We start from the raw sequence: 18,608 nt of genomic DNA, 5'->3' as shown, positions 1-18,608 counted from the left end.
TATTCTCTTTATTAAAAACCACACAAGGAATTGGATTCTCATAGGGCTTGGATACTGAACCATACTACGACCATGACTGGTTCTTACTTCTAAAGAGACTGCTGGAGACTTTTTTGTTTAACGTATATATGTAACAAAGACAATTCGAAGATGTATTATATAGTATGAGTTTTATCTTAATTTTTGGGCCTAAACACATAATGGTTCTAAACATATAGCTAAAAATATTTATGATATTAAAACGTTAAATCAACAATCCATCGAACTGATATGTCTGATTATGTGACATATCACATGATATCAGGGACTAATCATGTAGTGTAATGGGGTCACTTGGCTCGTATCATTTTAATTTCATATTAAAATATATATTATTTTATTTGTAAAATTGGGTATATAAGCCCCCATAAAACTCATATTTATCATTTTAAATTTTGGATCTCTTCCGAAAGTTTTAGTTGCCATCTTACTAGTTTCTCTGCTTTATTCAGAGTGTTATTTTAACACTTTTCACATTGTTTTTTTTTTTGTAACTGGCCACTTTTTTGTAAAATTATTTATTTTAACACTTTTCACATTGTTCTCTAGCAAAAAAATACTTTTCACATTGACTATAAATAATTAATCTATTTTGAGATGAATAAAGTTATTTATAAGATCAATGTATTTTGTAATAAATACTAATTTTAAAGTAAGTATAATACATTAGAATATTAAAATGATGCTAGTTATGTAACAAGATAAAATTATCAAAATGATATTCTATATAAAACAGAAAGGTATTAGTTACTGATTTGCAAGATATTTTTTCCTTTAAATTGGTTTTAATTTGCAGTATTTCTTTTCTCAAGACTAAATATTTTTTTTTTAAACGTGAAACACATAGAATTCGATTATATAGCTATCTTTGAAAAGTTTTTACATATACAAAGATGTCACTATCATTGATTGATCCACCACCACCACTGCACATTAAACGGAAGCTCTTCTCCTACCATCTATCTACAAATGAAACAAACCGAGACTCCACGTTTTGAAGAAATGGAGAGTTTTAAGTAAAGCATAATTATGCAAATCCATTGAATAGGGGACTAAGACTACTAAAGTAAACTACGTGATCAGTGGTTTAGTGGTACGAAATTTGAATTACTAAGCAATTCAAGTTTGAAAGAATTTTTCTAAATTATGTGAATGTGAATCTATTGCTTAGAACCTATTTAATATTCGAAAAATGATTAATATGTGGGCTGCATCTTTTTTCTTTCAGATTAGTCTGGATTTTTAGAAAAATCTAAAATATTTTCAAAGTTAATTAAAAAAAGAGACCGCTATAGTAGAGTATTGAGTTGACAAAGTAATTACTTGATCCGTACTCGCTTTAAAAATCCAAATATTGGGCGATACCAAACTGAATAACAAGTTAGCAAATTTTATTATTCACAAGGACAAAAGAAAATATCAATTTTTATTTTTATTTTTTTAGTGCTTATCTTGTTACTTGCTGCTCTTTAATTATTCTATAAAATACTTTAACTTAGTTTTTTTTTTGATTAACCTGGGGTATCCCGGACCTATGGAAAGACCCAAATTAATCCTCAAGGGGAGGTGCAGTCCATAGATAGACCCTCTCTCTGGGTATGCAAATGGGTCCTAAAGCATAGGCCCATATCCGTGTTGGTATCCAAAAATCATGACTTAATTTCCTCCAGCAAGATTCAAACTCACAATCTGGGTGCAGGAAGGAGACCGTCTTTACCATTGGGCCATGATGTTCTGGACTACTCTAACTTAGTTGTTAAGTACTATTTGTTACTTGCAAAATAATACTTGTCTTGTTTTTGATATTAGTTTAATAAATAAGATATCTTATACGGCTTAAATTCGTTTTTATAATATGCATAAATATTTTTTTTAAAGCAAATTTTTTTAGTAGAATAAATAAACAAATTTTCCTGTCTATTTCTTATAAAGTATTAATTGGTAAGTAATTCTCAAATACTAATAAATACTCGTAAATAATTCACAAGTATTCATAATTAGGAATTAATAAAACAGACAAGTAATTTGTAAGTAATTCATTTTTATCAAATATTCGAGAAGATATCTCGTTTTTAGCAAATCAAATATAAATAAAAAAAATTATTACTCATGCAAAGTAAATCAAGTAGCAAATACACCTAAAATAGCGAGTACCGAATCCTATAGTATAACTATAGCTAAAGTTTTGGAGAAATCTTTCTTTTTAACAACTATTTTTTGATAACCAAATCTTAGTCAGTCTTACTTACATAATCGTGGATCATCATTAACCACTTCAGGCTGTGCAGATATCGAACGTGTGATGGCGATGTGGTGGAAGTAAAAGAAGGAAGGCCACGCGCGAATGAGCAGGGTCGCATGAGACTCAGGGTTTTACTAGGGCATAGATACGGATAGAGCAGAGGTTTATAGCGATAGCATTATATTGGAAAAGAACAAGTAAAAATCAAAAACTGTGCCTTGTGATCGGAGATTTTTTTGCAGTGATGACTGTACGCTCTCCCCCTTGTCACGTGGGCTACATTTTGACCACCCTTCTTCGGTGACCATCAACATCACATCACTTTCTCCTTCGATTTTTTCTTTTTTTGCATGGTTTAATTCTACTCCACATAAACCGATAATTTCAAATCCTGCTTTACAGTTATATATATAGATCTAGTAAAAACATTCGTGTGTGAGTGACATAATATCAATTACCTTAAAAAGCAATAACGTATTAACAAAAATTTGCAAGTATGCTGGTCCAAAAGTTGTATGTTTTTCATCCGATTGACCCCACATATCATTTATTAACGTACTTGAACAAAATTTCAATCTCTTTGGAAGCACGTATATGAATGATTTCATTTAATATATATTTCCAAATGTGTTCATCTTAAATTTAGCATCTACATATCCTAAGTTTAGCATCCATCACCAGCTGCCCAATATTCCTTTTACTCTATAGTTTCGATTATTTTACTTTCAAGTTTTATATATTTTGTTTTGTTCAGAAAAGTTAAAATATATTGTTGCAGTTTTTTATCATTACAACAGGAGAGTATCAAGTAAAAGAATACAAATATAAGAATTACTGATTAAACTCGCATGCAGTAAGCAATCATGATTAAAGTTGATGGAGAAAAAATAAAACCTTAATCCCTTAATGTCAAGGGTGAATCATCCAGCCATACTAGAACACCACTATAGTTACATTTGTGTTGTCTTGTATTGATATTATGATGTGCGGCATCATGTCATCTTTGTATCTTATGATCCTTTTGTAAAGGCTGATCCCTTCTCTTAAAGAATGTCATTATTTTTAAGCTGAATGTAGAAAAACATAAGCAAATTAACTCAAAATAGGTCTAGTTTGAGTCATTTAATTATCAACAGTCACATAGATTACAAATAGTGGAAGCATATGTGTTTTATATAATTAGAAAATATAGATAGTGATTAAAATATAACTTGTATATCTGAAGAAACTTGAGAGTACTGGTATCATCGTATTTTGTAATGGAGAAAAACGTAAAAAGTAAGTGAACCCTATTTGAGTAAATTATTTAAATTGATATTACTTCGTAAAAAGCTGAGTCCCTACATATTCTATTGATTTTGATTATTCGTTTACTAAAGACCTGCATATACACACCTCTGAATCTATAATCTATATATAAGTGTGTGCCCTCTTCTCCATTCGTCACTTCACTCCAACGTGAACTTACTCCTTGAATTTATCTCTTCATATTTTCTTTATTTTCTTTCAATTTACACGTAGGGTTTTCAAAGTTAGAGAGAGAGAGAGAAGTGTGTAGAGTGAGATAATGCAGACTCCATACAATACTTCAACGCAGGGGCAATATTGTCATTCTTGCTCAATGTTCCACCACCATAGCCAAAGCTGCTGCTACAACAACAACAACTCCAACTCAAACGCCGGCGTTTACCAGCATAACGGCGAAGGTTATTACTCTGCCTCCGTCGTTGACTGTACACTATCTCTTGGCACTCCTTCCACACGTCTCTGCGAGGAGGATGAGAAACGCAGACGCACTGCTTCATATGGTGCTTCTTCTAGCATTTCCAACTTCTGGGAGTTGCTTCACACCAAAAACAATAACACCAAAACGACGCCGTCTTTTGACGCCCCTTCTTTCTCTACTAGTAATCCCATCAAGCCAATACTCGGTTGCTCCAGCATTTACGGCGGTGGCGACTCTCTCCTCGCCCGACGCTGTGCCAATTGTGACACCACTTCAACTCCACTCTGGAGAAATGGTCCTAGAGGCCCTAAGGTAATTAATTTCTAATCAATCATTATAAAATATACTACTTCTTGTGAATAATCAACACATAAAACTTTAAAAGAATATATTTTTTTCATTAACAACATAAAGATATTACAAAAAGTTTTAAAGAAAAAACAAAAGGATCGGTCCAACAAACCCTAAACCTGAAACCGGTTCTATAACCGACACAGAACTGTCGGAGCAAACCACATCGCCAGAGCGGAACTAAAACTTTTTTTTTGGTAAACAGCGGAACTAAAACTTGGTTATCTTTTATTTCTCCTCTTTAACCGATATTTTACTGTATACAAATAACTATCTATCGAAAATAGCATTAAGTAGGGATATTGATGGTTAAATAAGGAGATTAATTTCCAACAACTTCTTATTTAAAATGGACTTTTAAATTTTCAAATGCAACCTCATATAAATAAGAAACAAAAAACAAAATTTTCAAATGAGACAGTTCATCCCCTTTTTGGAATACTTCAATTTATCTATAGCTTTATTTATTGAAAACAACATTAACTTGTGATTCTGGTTATTTAACGAAATGGATGGTTTTGGAATTTACAGTCCCTGTGCAACGCATGCGGCATTCGTTTCAAGAAGGAGGAGAGAAGAACCACGACGGCTTCAGGGAATGCCGTCGTCGGAGCCTCACCGGTAGCAGGGGTTCCGTACGGACATCACAATGCCGGCTACAACAATTACAACATTAACCCTGGTAACAACAACAGCGGTACTTCGTGGGCTCATCATCACACGACGCAGCAGAGGGCTCCGTGCAACTATCCGGCAAACGAGATCAGGTTCATGGATGATTACGGAAGCACTGGAGCTAATAACGGTGACTCTGACGGTAGCCACGGCGGCGTTCCGTTTCTTTCGTGGAGGCTAAATGTGGCAGATAGGGCAAGTCTTGTCCATGACTTTACCATATGAAAAAGAAAAAGAAATTGACATTAGATTCTTAAAATAGCATTGTAGTTTAATCTAGTTTTCTTAAAAAACGAAGAAAATGTTTGAAAAAGAAGTGTATATCGCGAGACGATGTTGATGGTATTGATAGTGACGATCTAATTAACTTATGACTTAACTATTTAAAATCATTCTCTATTGCAGATTCACAGATATAAACCTACTTCTTATGAGAATTTCTCTGCCTCTTTAGTCCTTTTTGTTATCTTAAAGTTCGAATATAAACCATTATCTTGGTTTAAGCTCAAACTGAATATTACATTCATTTGATCAATCATGAGTGTTAGTACAAAAGTGATGTACATGAAAGAAAATGCAGACCAAAAGTATAGACATAGGATATAACTCTTTTAATGTATACAGTTTTGTGGTTAAAACGGAGAAGTTTCAGTTTCACCTGAGTCCCTGAATTTCACAACTGGGACTTTAATTATTATTTTGTTCTTTTAACTGGTTTGAAATAAGAAAATAAATGAAAACATAAACATTTGAGGGTGATCAGCTGCATGGTAGTGAAGATTGAAATCTGATCGTCGAATTAAGAGATTAGATTCTGATCGTACCAATGTGGGATTACTCGTGTCTGTAGTACTGTTGTGTGTTCAGTTTGGATCAGAGCATTGTAGTGATTTAATGAACTTATTTCTGTCGTATTATGCTCTGTTCTCTCCTCCTTTATATTTTGACCGTCGTTTTGTCCTTTTCTAATTACATCATCTTGACCTTTTGCTCGTGTCAATATGCGCTCAAAAGAATATTTGCTTTCTTTTTATTATTAGTTTTCCGATTTTACTGAACCGATTCTGCAGCTTTTTTTATTTTGGTAAAACCGATTCTGCAACATGGTTTGTACTAATTCTACCTGCTTTTAATCTACTCTGCACGATGACACAAAAATCTCACTATGATGTTATATTTTTCTATCTAGTCGTCGTCGACAGATATTCAACTTTATTCAGCCTCAACCATGTGAAATGATATTTTACATCTACGTGTATGATCAGTGGCGGAGCCACATTGTATGAGATGGGGACGTTTGACCCTAATAACTTTAAAAATTTTAATGTAAAACATTGAATAAACTCAAAATGCCCCATTGTTTTTAACAAATATACTCCTAATTCATTGAACAATTTTACTTATGCTCCCCTACAAAAAAATTCTCCGCCTCCGCCCCTGTGTGTGATCATAAACTTTTAAGTTATCAAAGAGCCGTAACAATTTAGTTTTTATTAGTCACAGGAATACTCTAAAAAGCGGACAGTAGAGTATGTAAAGAACTCGCTGCCTATGAAGCAGAAAAGAGAATCAACTCAATACGTCAAAGTATGCATATCAGATGACATGATCAGGGCTAGGCTGGATAATGTGTGATCATAATGGGAAGTCCACTGATGGTTGTATGAGGCAATGTCAAGGATGATTTACATCAGAAAAACCAGAATGTTCGGCATTAATATGGACAAACCAAGCATAATGGTCTTTGGGCTATGATCTAGTTGAGTTCAAAGGTGATAATTTTATTCTTAACCGGATATTTGACGGAGGTCCACCCAACATAAAACTGCAACACTATACATAGACAATACACGAGTGGACTTCACGATTCATAATTCTCAAGTTTAGTTATAGAATACGAACAATGAATAAAAAATGTGTTTACGTACTACCTAAAACCATTTTTTTGACGTCTAAATTTCATTAATTGGAATCAAAGACCAGAGTTCAAACATAAATACAACAAACAAAGGCTCTCCAAACAATTCAGGATCCAACTGGCATCGCACGAAAAGCAAACAAACAACCCAATAACACAAGAGAAAAAGCTCAGAGGAACCTGCTTCCATTTTAAAACCATTTCAAATAGAACATTATTTTCTCTTATAGAGTCACTTTATTATAAAATTAACAATTTGAGTAAAACCAACTTTATAATAAAGTTGCTCTAAAATATAGTGAATTATAGAGGAGAAAATAGTGATCCACTGGAGATGGAGATGCCCTGATAAGTCGATTTTTTTCACTATATCAGAGGTCTTTGATTCATACTTCCCTAAACTCAATTACTGCCGTTTTATGCATCAATAAAATAAAATGTTTTAGCTGGCAAAAAAAGTTTGTGTGATTGGGCTAAAATGTGCCCAATTAAGAATTTGATCGGGCTTATATACTTGTTAGCAGTTATCGCTAACGACGACGAAAGGAACATATTGCAACTGAACCAAAAAGTGTTATTGGGTAATTAATTAGGCGCCAATTGATATTGCATGAGGCCCAACTAAGTTTCTAGCTAAATGATAAATTTGTCGGTCTATAGATGATTGCTAATGACTAATACTGCTAACGAGAGGTTGACGATCATCGCCGGACCAGTGAGCGATTCTGCCATCTCCATGTCTTTACATAAAAACTTTAGGGTATTCCATTGATAATTTCTTAATATAAAATAACATTAATGTTTAAATTTCAAATACAACAAAATTTTTAGTATAGAATTAAAATACCTAATTTTGTTCCCCTCATGTTTCATATTAAATATTATTTTATCCTTTAAAATTTATTTCATGTTAGTATTGTTTTACATTTTTAAATCAAATATTAAATATTTGTTTTACACTTTTACCTCATTAATTAATAAATTCAAACAAAATTGTATTAAATAAAAATAAAATATAAAATCTGATCATTTTCTTAATTCGTATGCAGAAATTTTAAATGACACTTATACTCAAACATAAAATATTATAAATACATTATTTCCAGTAAACTAAATCCAAAACACTTCGATAAGCTCATTTTTTAAACAATTAGAATTTAGAATTATTAAATAATAAAATTAATATAAACACACAAAATAATAATTTCTCTGTTTCAGTTTCGTTATCATTATAGAGTAAAATATCCGTTTCAAAATAAATATCGTTTTAGAATTTCAATGAAAAATTTATTAACAAAATATTTTTATTTTATTTTTCTATTAGTTAAAATATATTTAGGTGTATAGGTAATAATAAGACTTTCTTCCAACTAATGATTTGCTAGGAAATAGATTTGATTGATATGTATATAGGGTCCATAAAGAATTAACTTTTTTTTTTAACTTAGCTTTAGGATATTAACTAGTTAAGTTAAACATCTATTTGAAGTAAGTTTCCTGCATGGGTATATGACATATGATTAACAGCTAAGCTTTTATCTTCCGAATGGAATATAAATACTATCGGTCGCAGTATCTTCTATATGTAGCATGACTGATTGTTATCATCTTTTGTCACTGAAGCTTCTAAATCTAGCATCAATCATCGTACTGTGATTGATCTGGGATCACTTCGTAATCAAGACCCACTTGCTCTGGGTCGGCCAGGACAGCTAATCGTATCCTGTGAAGAAAAAGGCTATTCCACGCCCACCACTTTGTTGTGACTTCCCTTCTCTTCCAAGCTTCACTTGCTAGATAATCTTGAATTTTGTCCTTGTTTTTGTTTTCCTGTATTTGCAACTTAGAAAACGTGACAGAAACCCCATCTGTAACTCTATGTGGAAGTACGGAATGTCTCAAATCTAGTTTCATTTTGCTAGTATTCTTTGCTTAGACAGCAATAGCATGGCTTCTTTTTTTCTCCCACTTCCTTGCATCCAACCTTCTATAGGGCTTGGGCCAATGTCTAAACAGCTTGGATCTGATTTTGCAATGTCACAGACTCACATATATCAACAAGAGCAGCATTTTTGAAGTATTGGGCGTCATGCTTGTTTCTTTTTAACTTGGGGAGTTCTCTATATGGAGACAATTTACTGAAGTTCAAAGATGCCACGCTTAACATTGATCAACCTCTTGAAAGTTTGTAAGGCAAATCTATTTTCATTAATTTTGGTATATTTGGTAAATAAGAAGATCATCATGAAGTGCAACACAGCTGTGGGAAACAAAGAATCTGAAAACAAGACATGTGGAGATAAATAAAAGTGCAGGTCTTTGTTTGTGCTTATGTGGACCAGCTTTTCATTCTTTTTCATTATTTCCTCAACCCTCCCACCAGAAAATTAATTTAAAATGTCTTCTCTTTCAATCAAGGCGCAGGATTAACTCTGATTAGATGCTGTTAAAGCAACCCTAATTCCATTGGTATGGGAAGTTGAAACTGTAATAAATGTTTATTAGTCCCCAATTCTCCATATAACCCCCAAGCCACCGCGCTAATGTTGATATTAGTATAATTTTCTCATATTTATAGTAACAACAGTTATTCCGGATTAGATTAGTTGTGACGTAAAGTGTATATATTGCCATAATTATACAATTAGTGGATATTTGAATAAAATTTTATGTACTTCAGAAATTAAATTTTTTATGATATGTTATAAATTTTTATAATTTTTGTATAAATTTTCACAATAATACACATAAAAATTTATTCATATCATGTGATCAAGAAAATCAAATTTAATATTTATGTCTTCATACAGCCCCGCCCCCAAGCTACCGAGCTTAATGTCTCCATACTAATCAACACATGTTTTCAATTTGATTTTCTTGATCACATGACACATAATTTCAACTAAACTAAAATTATTGTTGAATTATCTAAAATTGAAATGTGAACTAGTTCAATAAGTTTCTTTTCCATCTCTCACCGCACTACACCCTAATGTCTTAACAAGTTGGTAATTGTTTGACTAACCTAGGGCTTTTTGCAGACACACATTAATTAGTAACACCAATAACATATTAATATCATCATCACAAAAGAAAATAGAGAAAAAAAATAGGAATGCAATAATGGGAGATGGGCCAAAGTTGCAGGTGGTGGGAGATAACATATGACAATGTCTCGAAATTAAGAGGCACCACCACACACACACTCTCTCTCTTTCTCTCTCTTGTAGGTTTGTGTGTTTCTTTTATAAAATCGATATTTTGTTGGATTTTCATGTGAAATTAAACTTGATGGGTGATAGGAAACAGATGCACACACGTCACCACCACCACCATTTCTAATTCTCCCTCTTCTTCAATATCAATCTCATTGAGCTCTTTAAATCCCTCCAGGTGAGTCTAAAATCAGATAACCTTTCCTCTTAAATTCCAAATTTAATAAGTAACTAAACTGCAATGATATCTTTTATTTATTTGCATGCATCAGTTATGATTTATAAGTAGGTTATTACAATTTAACAAATGTATCTTCTTTAGAGCCAGATTTTTACAATGGAGCATGGAGGAAGCTGCAATGCAATTACTACCACAACAATAACCTTAAAAGCAAAACCACATTCCAACCCGGATCCGAAAGACAAACCCGTTTCAGATCCATTCTTGATCAAGAAAGAAAACCAAAAGCCAACGACACGTGGCGACCAAGCAGCCAAGTACAAGGAGTGTCAGAAGAACCACGCCGCCTTAACCGGAGGACACGTGGTGGACGGATGCTGCGAGTTCATGCCCGGAGGTGAAGAGGGCACGCAAGGTGCGCTAAAATGCGCAGCCTGCAATTGCCACCGGAGTTTCCACAGGAAGGAAGTCTACGGACATAGAAACAGAACACGAGAAGAGCTGATATCTACGGTGGTTTACAAGGCGATCCAGCCACGTGGAGTTTATCCAACTAGTGAGATTGGACGGAGGGCTTCGTCGTCGAGCGAGGATATGAAGAAGATATTGAACCAAAATACTGATGGAAAAGATTCGATGAGGAAGAAGAAGAGGGTAAGGACAAAGATCAGTGAAGAACAAAAGAAGAAGATGAAGGAGTTTGCAGAGAGGCTAGGGTGGAGTATGCAGAAGAAAGATGAAGAAGAGATTGATAAGTTTTGTAGGACTGTGAATCTGAGGAGACAGGTTTTCAAAGTGTGGATGCATAATAACAAGCAAGCAATGAAGAGGAACGGTAATTTAAACTTGTGATCTGCAAAAGTTTTTTTTTTTTTTTTGAACAACTTGATCTGCAAAAGTTAAAATTAATAAATCTTGTTTTTATTATTTGCACAAATATTGCTTTGAGTATGAATTCGTGACTAGATTATAGGATTGTAGATGCAAATCTTGAAACCAGAAGCGTCTATCTATGCTATGATTTATTATGTTAATTTGCGATTTTTTAAAAAAATTAGTTTCTGTGTGGTTACAATGAATTGATAGTTGTACCTAAAAGCATAGATACGAAAGGATTTAAAGATATAACAAATCAGCTGGAATAGCTCAGTTGGTTAGAGCGTGTGGCTGTTAACCACAAGGTCGGAGGTTCGACCCCTCCTTCTAGCGTATTTTTTAACATTAATTTTGACTCTTAGTAAAAAAATAACAGAGACTTGATTATTGTAATTGTCAAAATCAAAGATCAAGAATCTTGTATGGTCAACGTTTAGCGTGGTCCTATATTTGGTTCTCGTGTTTGCTCATGAAGTTTATGCTTGTCCTTTTACTTGGTAATTGGTATGGGAAAATAATTTAGAAGCATGATGTATTTGGTTGATTTCTTTTGCTACCAAAAATGAAAAGAAAATGTATTTGTTGACACTAAAGGGTAGATAGCATGGAAGATAGCCAGAAAGCAGCACTTCTTCTTGCCAAGGCAAGAACGCAACAAAGAGAAAGTTATGTTCTGCATTTGTTTTTTCTTTTCTTTCTCTTCACTCCTATCCGCTTTTTTCTATCTCCCAATCCTACCTTAGAGTCCTAAGATGCTGACAAACACAAATATATAGCTATATATAATCATACATATATGACCAAGTCTAACTTTAAAAGAGATTTGATGCCAAAAAAAAAGAAAAAAAAAGAGATTCTCAAGAAGAAGGAGAATATGATTTATATGATCTGTAGAGTCAATTGGGCTTGACCAAACCTCACATGATCAACTCAGTCCTAGACTTAACATGGATTTGGAAACAAGCTTCAGATGTTTCTTTACAAATGATTTTTTTAGAGGTGTTCCCTTTGATCTTGTAAGTTTTCGATAAAGTTGCAACGTTTTTTCTTCCTTCTAGGACTAATAAATTGTTGGATCTTGATGAGAGAAAGAAAGTTCGTTTTGCAACACGACAAGTTGAGTCTAAACTCTAATGACATTGTCTGAAAAATGTAGATGTAATTGTCTGCATAAAGCACAATTTAACGGCGATTAAATAGGGACAAAATGTATACATCATGTGGGTGTAACACTAACACATGGTTATTAAATTACACACATATTTAGTTTTGTTAGTTGGAGATCTGCGCATATATAAAAGTCAAACAGATCTTACTATTTTCCTTTTCATATCACAAAGCAAACTTGGCCTACTTACTCAAATAAACATCAAGAGAAAGATTCTAAGAACACACCTAACCTAACCCAAGAAACTCAACCTTTTCTCACAATACTACCATGTTTAGAGCCATGAGCACCAGAAAAATCCACGGCGGCTACGAAAAACTCGTGGAAGAAGAACCGATATTGAATAGTGTAGATGGTAATTCAAGAGACCCGGTTCAAGAGATGAAGAAGACGCCGACGGAGAAACGAAAGGGTGGTTCTGTTCATCCTTTGCTAAGTTTATTCAATGTTCGTTTTCAGAGGAAGAAGAAGAAGAGTTTGGCGACGGAGAAACCAACCGGTGGTTCTGTTCATCCCTTGCTAAGTTTATTCAACGTACGTTTTCAGAGGAAAAAGAAGAAGACGACGAAGAAGAAGAGTTTGGATACGGCGAAACCGGAGTTTGCAAGGTATATGGAGTATGTGAAGGAAGGAGGTGTGTGGGATCCGAATTCTAACACACCTGTGATTCATTACAGATAGAATCGATGAAGGAAGGATGAATGAAGACGTTTTTTTTTGGTGCACATGAATGAAGACGTTATATATTGTTTTTTTATATATATGTATGAGGAAAAAAAAGTCATTGTGAAGGATCCAACATGTAATTCAGTTGCAATTCTGTTATTAAGAACCTTCGTGTCCTATATTATGTTTCTAAAGATATTTTCATTTTTTTGGGATCTCTTCAAACCTTTGCTTTATCAAGCTTTTCTATTTATACCTTTGTTCACTATCTTATATAGTGAAAAATTCACATTTTATTTAAGAAAAAAAAAAGAAAAAAGGAAAACCATTCCTGTGATCTGATTCAAAAGATGGATCAAAACTATTTCTCCTTGGAACTATTATAGAGCAGTCTATACAGAGCTAAAGATATCATATTTAGAATGAAAGTTCAAAATCAGATTTTACACAAATGTGAAAGTTCTAAAACTATTTTCCATACCGATGAAATTATCCGTTAATTAACTCTTAAACAATCGTATACCAACTTCGTAGAAAACCAAACAAATTTTTAACACAACTGAACTAATAAATCTGGACCCGTGACCAGATCCGGTTAGTCTCACGTCTAAACACGTAAAGCCCCCTCAATTTTTCAGCAAAGTTGACGACTCTAAAAATCAAATTGTAGAACAGAAAATGACGGGGAACACTACGGATGAGCAATGTGTCTGGAAATTGGAGTGAGTCATCAAAGTTGATGTCAAATGGAGGATTTGTGAGTGTGCCAAATAAATATTGGTAAAGAACTGAAATACTGTCAAAGCTGTTGAATTCAGAGAACAACTCACACCGATGTAACTATCTTTGTGCGTATGTGGTAGAAAGCAAGGTAAAACCGAAACTACAACTTGTAGTGGTTAGAAAAAGTGTATATTTTATAGCTTGTGATTCTCATTGTTATAAAGTGTCTATAATCATCTTTTCAAGTGCATCGATGAGGGCTTGTTATATGAGATAGATATACTACTACACAATAAAAAATAGCTTGAAGAAATAGTCGAATAGATTCTGACATAACGTGTGTGATGATCATGGTGAGAAAAGGGCGTTTGAGAGGTTGGCAATGAATCTAAAGAAGAAATATTTGAGAGAGGGAGAGAGAGTTGAGGCTGTGTTTGTGGAGTCGAAAGAAAGTATAAAGAGAATGTGTTTTCTCGTTGTAACTGGTTGTGTAATGTTGATCAATATCACGAAAGTTATAGGTTAATTCATGTTGATTGCTCTTATGTGTCACATGTGTGTTGTCTTTCATATGTTGTTGATTTGTATGTCGAATGGCTTTGTTATGTGGTAATGACATGAAGATTTGGTGTTAAAAGGGAAAAGAGATCTTAGGTAGATACAAGACCCCTGAAATTTTGGGAGTTTTTTTTTTTTGCTAAAGTGCAAATATCATATAAATGAATAAAAGATGATACAAAGTAGGATCTTAGTTTTGGGCTTCCTTGGCAAAAAAGAAATAAAAACAAGGGGGACCCTAGAGAAATTAATCAAGACATCTCATTTATCTCAGCCACATTGACATAAGTGAATGACATTGTTTTCTTTGCCTTCTTGCAGAGATTATGTTTCGCATTTCTCTATCAATGGAGTTGAAGACAATACCCGCGGGTATGGATATCTGATTGTGTATTAGATTGTTCCTTTGCTTCCATATGTGATAGACAACGGTTTGTGTCGCCAGCTTCCTTAGAAGAGTAAGCTTTGCAGATGTTGCAGCTCTTATCCAAGAGAGAAGTTCAGACCAGCCAGTGAGCATGGAGATAGGCAGATGGCATCTAGTGAAAACCCCTCTCCAGACTTCTTTGCTGTACTCGCAAATAAGTAGCAGATGGTCCCTGGTTTCGGTGGAGTTGGAGCAGAAAGGGCACAGTGGTGTGATGGGCATTCCCCAAGCCGCCAGCCTTGCTCTTGTTGGGAACCTGTCATAGTTTGCAATTCACATGTTGAAGCTATGCTTCGGGATGGCACCTTTAAACCAGACAATGTCTACACACGGTTTGATGTCTTGTCTAGGCCTCAGCACCTCTCAAATGGTGGATGACCTGAAATTTTGGGAATTGTAAACAAGTAAACAGAGAATTTAAAAATCTAGGTTAGATGTTCGTACATGAGAATAAGAATTGAATAGCAGATTTTAAATGTTCAAAATGGAACAGAATGACATCCCAATATCGGAAACAAACGTAATGACAAATACAAAAGGAGAGAAAGTCGGGTATTTAAAAACAAGCTTTGATTTTCTTTATAAAGACGTGTTAATCGAATACATTCGTTGTTGATTATACAGGAGGTCCTCAGTTGTTTGCTTTGAATCATGTTCTATATTCTTGATTTCATAGTTTTTTTAGCTATAAATTTAAAATAAAACAAAGTTTCTAACGGCAAATGCATTAGATTTTTTTTTTCTTCTCATCAATGCTTTGAATCATGTTCTATATTCTTGATTTCATAATTTTTCGCATGGGTCATGTATGTTTGGAATTGGCTCCAAAAAATATCAAAAGTCCAGACTATGAGAAGACAAAAATAACTTTCTTAAGAAAATATATTTTATTTGAAAAATGGGCTATACAGATTCTTGAACAGACATGTTGGGCCACAGGGTCAAAAGTTAAAACCAAAAACTTGCTTTAGGACCTAATGTCGCCACGTCAACGTTTTAGTGACGTAGCTGAATATTCGTGATAGGACCCGTTCATATAAGACCCACTTTTAACAAGATCCCTTCCGCGACGTCGTTTCGAATACTCTCGAAAACCCTACCGTTGATTCATTTACACAAAATACCCCATCTTAATCGCGCCTACCTTCCTCGTTAGTCATACCGTCAGAGGCTAAACTCGTCTTTTTCAAGTCTCTCTAAAACACACACGTTTGTCTAAAATGTTCGACGACCAAGCAGCGGAGATGATTTAATTTAAAAAAATAAAAGATAAAATAAGGAATCTGTTCAGAAACTGGTCGCCAAGAATAGAATAGGGGAAAGGGTTTTCACAAATCAAATATTTGCGGAGAGACAAAGCGGAGGTCTCGTTGTTTGCTTGCGTCTCCCTCCTCCTCTTCCTCTTCATCTCTTATACGGTGCCGTATCACCCCTCTTCTTCTTCTTCTTCTAACAATCCTCTCGTCTAAACCAGGATCCACCGTTTGGATCCGTTCAGCTTCTTCCCTGGAGATCTCCTTCGCGCCTGTGGTAATTCTTCTTTTACGCCTTGTGATTTCGTTTTCGGTTACGTTTTTTTTCCCGCCGAGAAGCTTGGAGGTGTTGTTATTGCTTTCCGTTGAGAGATTCGATTTGACTTCTTCACGGCTTGACCTGTTGTTGTTAGCTTCTAGATTCTCGATTTGTAGGTTGATTTCTCGAGCTTCTTCTTCGTTTTTTTAGGTTTTCGCGAGCTGTTTTCTTTCAAATCCTCACGAGATTCCTCGAGAATCTGCTGATTGAAGTTTTCGTTAGGTATAGCTTTGTGGTTGCGATGGTTTTGAATTGATTTGGACTTTTTCAATAGCTGATTCGAACTTGTGATTCCGTTACACCTCTGCTAGTAAATTTCATTTCAACTGCATCTGGTGCTTGTTATTCATATGTAATTCTACTGAAAAAATATAAGAAACGATCTAATTGTTTCGTCTCCTCTTTTTTTTTGATGGTGGAATCTTGAAATGATGCAGCAGAGCGCCACCATGCCTACTTTCTCTGCTATTGCTTTGGATAGAATGCTAGAGCCAGGGGCCGCTTCCACGTCCGTTACTAAATCCTATTATTCAAAGCCACCTACATCGAAGGTGGATAAAGGTAAACCAACTAACGAGAGGACATTCACTCGTCCTAAGATGTCACCGTCTCTCTACGCCACTCCTGATGCAATCCCACTGCCTAACTCCCCATCTTCCTTCCCGCCCTCGCCTTATATCATCAACCACAAGTCTCGCGGCCCGCCGCGCCTTTTGAAAAGCTCCTCCGAGGCTAATGTGGCTTCCCAGCAGCAGAAGGTCTCGGAAGATGAAGGTGTTGTCACTGGTAATGCAGATGTAAAGGCTCCTTCACCTAGGAGGAAGTCTACTTCGTTCTCGTTTTCTACGAGTGAGCCTACCGAAGAGGATTTTGGTGGGATTGTTGATGGTCCTTTTGGGAGTTGGAGTGGAAAGTCGGGTTTGGATAAGGCTGCCAATGGTTTGGAGCGGGGAAACAATCTGCCGGAGCATGTTGGTGCCAAAGCGGAAAAGGAGAGTGACTGTGAAGATTTCTATGACCCAGGTGAGTCAGCAAGCTTCACAAGTAACACAGAGGTAGAGGGTGAGGAAGGTTCACAAAGACTTGCTACACCTGTGGGAGAGTTTTATGATGCTTGGGATGGTACGTATCTTAATCCCACTTTCTTGCTATTGTTCTTCCTTGTCAGGTGGCTGAAAATGCTTATGCTTTTATTGTTTCCGGGGTAGTATGATGAGTCACGTGTTAGAATCAGATTTAGTATGAACGCGTTATTTGCTTTCCTATGTTAAGATAACTGGACATTAGATGATTTGGAAGTGATTTGTAATCCTATACCCTAACGTTAAAGCTTTCATTTTCATGGTATTTCAGAACTATCAACCGACAGTGGAATGCAGAGTTCAGCTAACAACATTGAATCTGAACTAAGGGAGATAAGGCTGAGTTTACTAATGGAAATCGAGAAGAGAAAACAAACAGAGGAATCTCTAGAGCAGATGCAAACACATTGGCTGAAACTCCGTGAGCAGCTGGCCCAGGTCGGTCTATTCATTCCTATCAATCCTACCACCTCCCCCAGCAACATGAACCTATCGGAAGAACTACATTGCCAACTCGAGGTTGCTAGGTTTGTCTCCGACTCTCTAAGCAGAGGTATGGCCAAGGCAGAGGCAGAGATGGTGATGGAATCTAGGCTCGAAACTAAGAACTTTGAGATTACAAGATTGTCTGACCGTGTACACTACTACGAAGCCGTGAACCGAGAAATGTCCCAACGAAACCAAGAGGCCATAGGTAATAGAAAAAAAATCAAATGATTCTTAGTCATTTGTGTCTTTCTTGTTTGCATGAATCTGATCTCCAAATTTGTTGATACCAGAGGTGGCACGACGTAAGAGGCAGAAGAGAAAGAAGAGGCAGAGATGGATATGGGGATCAATCGCAGCAACCATTACTCTTGGAAGCGCGGCGTTGGCATGGTCTTACATTCCTACTGCATCAAAACCTGTTTCCGAAGTATCACAAACTCTCAAGGATGATTGAGTAAGCCTATTGTCTCCATAATGGGTGTTTGATATGAGCAAGAGAAATAAGATACAGGACGTTTAGCACACGCCTTGTGAATAGAAATATATACGTATTTGGTTATTGTTTTAACCGTTCAAGATTGATGTATAGCTCCAAGTAGCTGTAATACACATGTTTCTTTATTTTGCGGTGGCATACTAAAGTGGAAGCCACATTCACTAATATTTGGTTCATGTTAGCTCTCTATTCTCAAGTGCTTGG

The 18,608-nt window shown here is 35.2% G+C and overlaps 4 protein-coding genes and 1 non-coding gene across 6 annotated transcripts; all 5 read left to right on the top strand.

Moving 5' to 3' along the window:
* The first annotated feature begins 3,744 nt into the window (after nt 1-3,744).
* On the top strand, nt 3,745-5,458 carry LOC108853196 (GATA transcription factor 18-like). The gene is made up of 2 exons (XM_018626641.2): nt 3,745-4,319; nt 4,890-5,458. Exons 1-2 carry the CDS (start codon nt 3,849-3,851, stop codon nt 5,256-5,258), a joined length of 840 nt encoding a protein of 279 aa, XP_018482143.2. The 5' UTR covers nt 3,745-3,848; the 3' UTR covers nt 5,259-5,458.
* Nucleotides 5,459-10,141: 4,683 nt separating this feature from the next.
* On the top strand, nt 10,142-11,381 carry LOC130511450 (zinc-finger homeodomain protein 7-like). The gene is made up of 2 exons (XM_057008443.1): nt 10,142-10,344; nt 10,489-11,381. Exon 2 carries the CDS (start codon nt 10,504-10,506, stop codon nt 11,197-11,199), a length of 696 nt encoding a protein of 231 aa, XP_056864423.1. The 5' UTR covers nt 10,142-10,344; nt 10,489-10,503; the 3' UTR covers nt 11,200-11,381.
* A 101-nt stretch (nt 11,382-11,482) lies between these two features.
* On the top strand, nt 11,483-11,556 carry TRNAN-GUU (transfer RNA asparagine (anticodon GUU)). The gene has a single exon. It is a non-coding gene; the product is annotated as a tRNA-Asn (tRNA).
* A 968-nt stretch (nt 11,557-12,524) lies between these two features.
* Nucleotides 12,525-13,180, top strand: LOC108853368 (uncharacterized). Its single transcript, XM_018626785.2, has one exon. The coding sequence runs from the start codon at nt 12,662-12,664 to the stop codon at nt 13,070-13,072; it is 411 nt and encodes a 136-aa protein (XP_018482287.1). The 5' UTR covers nt 12,525-12,661; the 3' UTR covers nt 13,073-13,180.
* Nucleotides 13,181-16,032: 2,852 nt separating this feature from the next.
* Nucleotides 16,033-18,585, top strand: LOC108855226 (uncharacterized). Of its 2 annotated transcripts, none has more exons than XM_018628991.2 (4): nt 16,033-16,295; nt 16,778-17,459; nt 17,691-18,113; nt 18,199-18,585. In XM_018628991.2, the coding sequence occupies exons 2-4, from the start codon at nt 16,787-16,789 to the stop codon at nt 18,360-18,362; spliced, it is 1,260 nt and encodes a 419-aa protein (XP_018484493.1). In that variant the 5' UTR covers nt 16,033-16,295; nt 16,778-16,786; the 3' UTR covers nt 18,363-18,585. The 2 variants fall into 2 exon arrangements, with proteins under 2 accessions (XP_018484493.1, XP_018484492.1); XM_018628990.2 differs by having other exon boundaries at nt 16,775-17,459.
* Nucleotides 18,586-18,608: the final 23 nt, after the last annotated feature.

Source organism: Raphanus sativus, chromosome 4 (assembly GCF_000801105.2).
Source record: "Raphanus sativus cultivar WK10039 chromosome 4, ASM80110v3, whole genome shotgun sequence".
Lineage (NCBI taxonomy): Eukaryota > Viridiplantae > Streptophyta > Magnoliopsida > Brassicales > Brassicaceae > Raphanus > Raphanus sativus.
This window is presented reverse-complemented; position numbering and strand designations above follow the sequence as displayed.

Coding starts and splice junctions, on each gene's coding strand:
- LOC108853196 (XM_018626641.2), top strand. CDS start 3,849: ATGCAGACTCCATACAATACTTCAACGCAGGGGCAATATTGTCATTCT. Junction 4,320..4,889: donor ATGGTCCTAGAGGCCCTAAG/GTAATTAATTTC, acceptor TGGAATTTACAG/TCCCTGTGCAACGCATGCGG.
- LOC130511450 (XM_057008443.1), top strand. CDS start 10,504: ATGGAGCATGGAGGAAGCTGCAATGCAATTACTACCACAACAATAACC.
- LOC108853368 (XM_018626785.2), top strand. CDS start 12,662: ATGTTTAGAGCCATGAGCACCAGAAAAATCCACGGCGGCTACGAAAAA.
- LOC108855226 (XM_018628991.2), top strand. CDS start 16,787: ATGCCTACTTTCTCTGCTATTGCTTTGGATAGAATGCTAGAGCCAGGG. Junction 17,460..17,690: donor GTTTTATGATGCTTGGGATG/GTACGTATCTTA, acceptor ATGGTATTTCAG/AACTATCAACCGACAGTGGA. Junction 18,114..18,198: donor ACGAAACCAAGAGGCCATAG/GTAATAGAAAAA, acceptor TGTTGATACCAG/AGGTGGCACGACGTAAGAGG.